Here is a 7,560-nt window from a genome sequence, read left to right as displayed (position 1 = left end):
ACCAGAGCTAAAATTAACTAACTCAGCACAGACTGGGCATCAAGCCTGGGACCATGAGTTCAGTATAGCTCAGTGCCACAGCGGTGGGTGCCTTTACCAACTGGGCCATATGTTTACAAACACTTTAACAATTTAACTATTTTTAACATTGATTTATGACATTTTTACAAGTTGCTGATTATTTGTGCACTGATAACCAACTCTCCTTCCATTTCACCTTTAATTCAAATATCGACTTTATCAGATTGCTTAATAATGCATTGTCTACAAAATACTGCAAAATCATATAATGTCCAGGTAGCAAGATCCTCAAGTGTTCCAACACTTTCTTAAACTACAAATGGCTTATTTAAAAAAATCATTTTTGGATATGTATAATAAAACAAATAGCTGTATTACAAAGACCCCGAGATTCCCAGTGTCCAGTACTTTATGAGTAACACGTTATATTCGTATACAAAGCCCAAAGCCTGGAAAATGGCAAATAGCTGACAGTGCAAAAGGCACAAAGAGAATTCCTATCCCAACACCAAGTGAAATCTGGTGCAAATATGCATTTCAAAAATAAAAAATATATTTGCATATCAGTCTAGTTATATAACCCTGAAACTCTGCTTCACATTCCACACACCTTTGCAGTACAATAATGATTGTAACACTCCTCAATACCACAGTTAACAGTTTAATCATCAGCTCAAGATCAGAACGTGTCTGAGTTCATTATAAGAGCTTGTCCAAACATTAACAAAATCTGGAAAACTTCCCTGCTTGATAGATGCACAGAAAGACTCTCAACATCCTTCACCCAGATCAGGGCCAATATTTAAGATGCAGAACAGAACACTTATTTACGCCAATACTGAGATAACGAGGTGAGACTGCTTATTTCTCCTGTAACCAAATACTGCTCAGTATTAACTGAATGAACACTATGAGAATCAGCTTCTTGAACACGCCCACACTTCCTGGAAAAACTCAAGAGAGACTCGCGTTGTGCTGCTGCCATTAGGTCGCAGCCAATGTCAGCAGTAGATCTTGATTCGGTTGTTCTAGGGTCCTTCAATTAACTCACATGATCGTCCTCTTGATTCCAAAGTGAATTCCACCTGTGAGGAGTCAGTGTGCCTCAGTCTCTGGTGCTCCAGGTGATCTTCCTGCATCCGTGGAGTTTCTTCCCTCCAGGCTGATGGGCTATTCCCGATTGTACTCCTGCTGCCCCAGGTTGATTTCCTCACTGTTCTTGGTTGTTGCACATGTCGGTGGTCAGATGAAATTGACCAAGCTGTCCTGGCTGTCCTTGGGGACAGTGATCCGAGAAGACTGGTAGGTCATCTTGTAATTGTTACTGTCGTTGTTGTCCCAGAACTCGATTCCATTGACCATGTACTTGATAGCAAACTGGAGGCAGGAGCCTGGATGCAGCATGTGAGTTGATGGACTTAGTGTGAAGGTGAAGCGGTCAGTTTTGTCTCCAATGCTGCTATCAAATAAGGCTGGCACATCAGTGAAAAGGGTCCAGTCAGTACAGGTGTAATGGATTGTCACCTCCTTATGATATGCCAAGTTTATGACCAGGATGGTACCACTGATAACCAGTCCTGACTCTGTCACTGTCTCCAGGCACACCTTCTGCCTCTGCACTCGTTCATGGAAGTCTTCTTCATCCTTGGGATTGGTGAATTCCAGTTTAAAACTCTGCAGCCACATGACCTCTTCAGTGGGTTCCCTGGTACTGAGACTTGACAGGACATGTGCTGGCACAGTTGGATCTTCTGCTGTGTCATACCTTCGCACTTCAGTTAACTCTAACCCTAGTGAGTCAGCAAATCTCACTCTGTTACTGCTGGTGCTTCTGTTAGACATCCGTCTGTCTGCGGGGGAACCTGGACAGGATTTTGCCCGCTTCCGCACAGCTGGCCGCGGCAGCAAGTCCCTTTTACCTGGACCAAGGTTGGATCCATCTCGTGGACTCTGCTGGTCCTGCTGTGGGCCGAATCCATCAGCCAGGCGCACACTATCATACAGGCCCGAGATATAGCTCAGGTTTCGAGTGAGAGTAATTAAGATTTGTCGCTCTAGCCCTGCGTTCTGAGCTAGTGGGGGCTGGGCCCGGGGCTCCAACCCTACCTCCTGGTACTTGAAAGGCTGCATGTGTTGCTTGGTGGTTCTGTTCACACCCACAGGGAGATGAATGCACTGCTCCGACCTTTTGTCCCAGGCCAGGAGAGATTGCATGTGTTGTGCTGACCTCGCATCCCGAAGTAAAGCAGGCCTGACCCGCTGCTTCGATCTTGGGCCTTGATCCACAGCTGACTGTGTAAGCTGCACTGATCGTGAACCTGTTCCAACAACCTGCAACGGCTCTTCTTCTGACTCCAGTTTCACACCCACAACATTATGAATCCTTGAATCGGATCCCATCATCAGCCGGACACTCTGCTCCGGCCCTCTCTCCTTACCCAGGACAGGCCGGACACTCTGCTCCGGCCCTCTCTCCTTACCCAGGACAGGCCGGACACTCTGCTCCGACCCTCTGTCCTTACCCAGGACAAGCTGGATGACTTTTTCTGAATCCAAATCACCAGCAACAAACTGAACCTGCTTTTCTGATCCTGAATTGCCACTACCAACAGGCTGGATGCCCTGCTCTACCACTGCACCCTTACCCAGTAAAGACTGGCTGCCCTGCTCTGATCCAGCAAGTGGGACAGACTGTGTGCCCCATTGTAACCCAGCATCCTTACCCAGGACAGACTGGATAACCTGCCCTAACCCAGCACCTTTACCCGGGACAGGCTGGATAACCTGCCCTAACCCAGCACCTTTACCCGGGACAGACTTGGTAACCTGCCCTAACCCAGCACCCTTAGCCAGGACAAACTGGCTGCCCTGCTCTGACCCAGCACCCTTACCTGAGACAGACTTGATGCCCTGCTCTAACCCAGTATTTTCCAGGAAAGACCTGCTGCCCTGCTCTGACCCAGCACCTTTACCTGGAACAGACTGGATGCCGTGCTCCATTCCAGTCTTACCCGGGTCAGACTGGGTGCCCTGATCCATCCCAGTCTTACCCGGGACAGACCGGGTGCCCTGCTCTGACACAGCACCCTTACCCGGAACAGACTGGGTGCCCCGCTCTAGCTCAGCACCCTTATCCAGGACAGACTGGGTGCCCTGCTCTAACTCAGCACCCTTACCCAGGACAGACTGGGTGCCCCGCTCTAACGCTGTACCCTTACCTGGGACAGACCGGGTACCCTGTTTTAACCCAGCACCCTTACCCGGGACAGACCGGGTGTCCTGCTCTGACCCAGCACCCTTACCCGGGACAGACTGGGTGCCCCGCTCTAACTCGGCACCCTTACCCGGGACAGACTGGGTGCCCCGCTCTAACTCGGCACCCTTACCCGAGACAGACCGGGTGTCCTGCTCTGACCCAGCACCCTTACCCAGGACAGACTGGGTGCCCTGCTCTAACTCAGCACCCTTACCCGGGACAGACCGGGTGTCCTGCTCTGACCCAGCACCCTTACCCTGGACAGACTGGGTGCCCTGTTTTAACCCAGCACCCTTACCCAGGACAGACTGGGTGCCCCGCTCTAACTCAGCACCCTTACCCAGGACAGATTGGGTGCCCTGCTCTGACCCAGCACCCTTACCCGGGACAGACCGGGTGCCCTGCTCTGACCCAGCACCCTTACCCGGGACAGACCGGGTGCCCTGCTCTGACCCAGCACCCTTACCCGGGACAGACCGGGTGCCCTGCTCTGACCCAGCACCCTTACCCAGGACAGACCGGGTGCCCTGCTCTGACCCAGCACCCTTACCCAGGACAGACTGGGTGCCCTGCTCTAACCCAGCACCCTTACCCGGGACAGACAGGGTGCCCTGCTCGAACCCAGCCCCCTTACCCGGGACAGACCGGGTGCCCTGCTCTGACTCAGCACCCTTAACCAGGTCTGACTGGGTGCCCTGCTCTGACCCAGCACCCTTACCCGGGACAGACCGGGTGCCCTGCTCTGACCCAGCACCCTTACCCGGGACAGACCAGATGTCCTGCTCTGACCCAGCACCCTTACCCGGGATAGACAGGGTGTCCTGCTCTGACCCAGCCCCCTTACCCAGGTCTGACCGGGTGCCCTGCTGTGACCCAGCCCCCTTACCCGGGACAGACCGGGTGCCCTGCTCTAAACCAGCACCCTTACCCGGGACAGACCGGGTGCCCTGCTGTGACCCAGTACCCTTACCCGGGACAGACCGGATGCCCTGCTCTAACCCAGCACCCTTACCCGGGACAGACCGGGTGCCCTGCTGTGACCCAGTACCCTTACCCGGGACAGACCGGATGCCCTGCTCTAACCCAGCACCCTTACCCAGGTCTGACTGGGTGCCCTGCTGTGACCCAGCACCCTGACCCGGGACAGACCGGGTGCCCTGCTCTAACCCAGCACCCTTACCCGGGACAGACCGGGTGCCCTGCTCTAACCCAGCACCCTTACCCGGGACAGACCAGGTGCCCTGCTCTAACCCAGCACCCTTACCCGGGACAGACCGGGTGCCCTGCTCTAACCCAGCACCCTTACCCAGGTCTGACTGGGTGCCCTGCTCTAACCCAGCACCCTGACCCGGGACAGACCGGGTGCCCTGCTCTAACCCAGCACCCTGACCCGGGACAGACCGGGTGCCCTGCTCTAACCCAGCACCCTTACCCGGGACAGACCGGGTGCCCTGCTCTAACCCAGCACCCTGACCCGGGACAGACCGGGTGCCCTGCTCTAACCCAGCACCCTGACCCGGGACAGACCGGGTGCCCTGCTCTAACCCAGCACCCTGACCCGGGACAGACCGGGTGCCCTGCTCTAACCCAGCACCCTGACCCGGGACAGACCGGGTGCCCTGCTCTAACCCAGCACCCTTACCCGGGACAGACCGGGTGCCCTGCTCTAACCCAGCACCCTGACCCGGGACAGACCGGGTGCCCTGCTCTAACCCAGCACCCTGACCCAGGACAGACCGGGTGCCCTGCTCTAACCCAGCACCCTGACCCGGGACAGACCGGGTGCCCTGCTCTAACCCAGCACCCTGACCCGGGACAGACCGGGTGCCCTGCTCTAACCCAGCACCCTGACCCGGGACAGACCGGGTGCCCTGCTCTAACCCAGCACCCTGACCCGGGACAGACCGGGTGCCCTGCTCTAACCCAGCACCCTTACCCAGGTCTGACTGGGTGCCCTGCTCTGACTGTGATTCCCCAGCTGCTGGCTGCTGCCTTATCCCTTTCTTCCAGCCCAGGACATGCTGGATCTGGTTTTTGAAGCCTGTGTAGCGGTTGGCAGGGGCTGCCCGAGCCTCTGGGACTACCGCTGGGCGCCCCTGGATAGTGCCGGGCTCGCCCAGACTCTGGGAAGCTGATGCCATTCAGGGTATGAGTGGCACTGAGTGAGTGTCCATGGGGCGTGCTCCAGTGCCCGCTCGGCGCCCTGCTCCCTGCCTGTTGCCGAAGCCCCTCTTCCTTGTGTCTGTGTCCGGCCGCGCCTGCTCTTCCCGCTCTGACCACAGGCGGCGCTCTGGGTGCGGACAGCCGTCCATCACGTGACTCTGTTGCGCCCTCTGTGACCCAGCCCGGGTGACGTCATCCGCGCTGCTATTAAAGGGATCCGCCCTTTTAAAGCGATTGGAGTTTAGCCGATATATTTTCAAAAGTAAGCAGGAGAGCAGCAGGTTGGCGGCGCTTCTTTGCAACTGTTCTGCGGTGTCAGAAACCTGTTTCAATACGACCACTCCGGACCTGGGCACAGCTCACATGGGCTCAATTACACACCGGTCACCGAAAGGTGCTGGTCTCACCTGCAATAGACTGAATTGGTGCCAATATTGCCCCACACACAATACACCCTGTCACGGAGCATGGGAGTCAACCTGCACCCAACCAAAACTTGGGTATTGCTCCCATATCACTTCTGACTGCAACAGGAGGCTCACTCTAGAGATGCCTCTCGCCTCCTCTCTGTTGCAACCTTTCTTGCCTTTCTGTATTTTAATGATATTACCGCGGTCCGTTTTCCTTGACTCTCTGCCGTTGTTCCCCTTAAGCTACAGTGTCACACTCTCCCTTGTCCTTGCACCCTCACAATGTTCAAATCAAGATTGTCCTCTATTCCAACTCATCCTTTCCCAGGACCTCAAGCTGTAGAACTCCTTACACATTCCCCTCCCCAAAGGCTTTTGATCCTCCTACAAACTTTAAGACTTTTAAAACCCAAGTTTGAGTCACCCAATCAATACTTCCTGACTTTACTCATTTACATGAGTGTAAATCAGTGTCCTAAGTCGGGAGTCACACTACTAGGAGTCTCCCATTATTCATAGTTAGTAAGAGGCTAGGAGGAGGTTCCCTCCAGGGGTTGGGAGTGAGGGTAGTTGGGTTGGAAGTGGGCAGGGAAGGACTGGTGTTCTGTGCCAAAAGACTGTGAGAGGCAGTTTTCTGAAAGGATATGATAACCTCTTGTCGACCAATTCCCATTTACTTATTTAAGTATTGTAATCTTGCCAATTTTCTTTTGCTTCTTTATTATTTTACTTTATGAATAAATCTGATAATAGTTATTGCCTATGATGTAGTGGTGAGGGGTTTGTGACAGAAACATAAATTTCTGTCTTTATTTTCTTTAAAATAGCTTGGGTCAAAAGAGAGAATATCCTTCTTCATTAAATTATAAAATGGTGGACGGCCACTTGGTTTGCGACTAAACAGAGAACTGATGAAAGGATTCTCTCTGATGGTTAGCAGGGATGATTGGGACGTATCTGTTGACTTTGTGTTCCATGATAGTTAAGCTATTAAGAAACCCATCGTAAATTGGATTATTGGATCGGTGTCATTGTCATGAAGTAAGACACCATTGTTTCCTTGATGGTCAATTCAGTATAAGCTCATTATCATCAACAGTTGTGCTTCACTGATGTCACTGAGCGGCTGCAGAATATTCTGGGGGGGAGGGTAAACAGACAGAGGTCGTGGTCCATATCAGTACCAACGACATAGGTAGAAAGAGGGATGAGGTCCTGCAGGCAGAGTTTAAGGAGTTAGGAAAGAGATTAACAAGCAGGACCTCAAAGGTAGTAATTGCTGGATTACTCCCAGTGCCACGCGCTCGTGAGTGTAGAAATAGGAGGATAGAGCGGATGAATGCCCAGCTGGAAAGATGGTGCAGGAGGGAGGGCTTTAGATTCCTGGGGCATTGGGACCAGTTCTGGGGGAGGTGGGACCTGTACAGGCCGGACGGATTGCACCTCAACTGGGCTGGGACCAATATCCTTGGGGAGGGTTTAAACTAACTTGGTAGGGGGGTGGGAACCCGAGAGGAGATTCAGAAGGGAGAGTAACAAAGCTGGAAGTGGAAGGCAGAAAAGAAGTAAGTGAAATTGGAAGGCAGCGGAAATAAAGGCCAGCAGCAAATAAGGTCAAAATGGGAAAAAATGTTAAAAAGGCAAAATTTAAGGCACTTTATCTGAATGCACGCAGCATTCGCAACAAGGTAGATGAATTGACGGCACAAA

General features: G+C 53.1%; 1 protein-coding gene across 1 annotated transcript; it reads right to left on the bottom strand.

Moving 5' to 3' along the window:
* Positions 1 to 206: 206 nt before the first annotated feature.
* LOC137310828 (fibroin heavy chain-like) lies at positions 207 to 5,535 on the bottom strand. Its single transcript, XM_067978410.1, has one exon. It carries the CDS (start codon positions 5,416 to 5,418, stop codon positions 1,264 to 1,266), a length of 4,155 nt encoding a protein of 1,384 aa, XP_067834511.1. The 5' UTR covers positions 5,419 to 5,535; the 3' UTR covers positions 207 to 1,263.
* Positions 5,536 to 7,560: the final 2,025 nt, after the last annotated feature.

Source organism: Heptranchias perlo, unplaced genomic scaffold, assembly GCF_035084215.1.
Source record: "Heptranchias perlo isolate sHepPer1 unplaced genomic scaffold, sHepPer1.hap1 HAP1_SCAFFOLD_276, whole genome shotgun sequence".
NCBI lineage: Eukaryota > Metazoa > Chordata > Chondrichthyes > Hexanchiformes > Hexanchidae > Heptranchias > Heptranchias perlo.
Note: the sequence above shows the minus strand (reverse complement) of the source record. Positions and strands in the feature narration are given on the sequence as shown.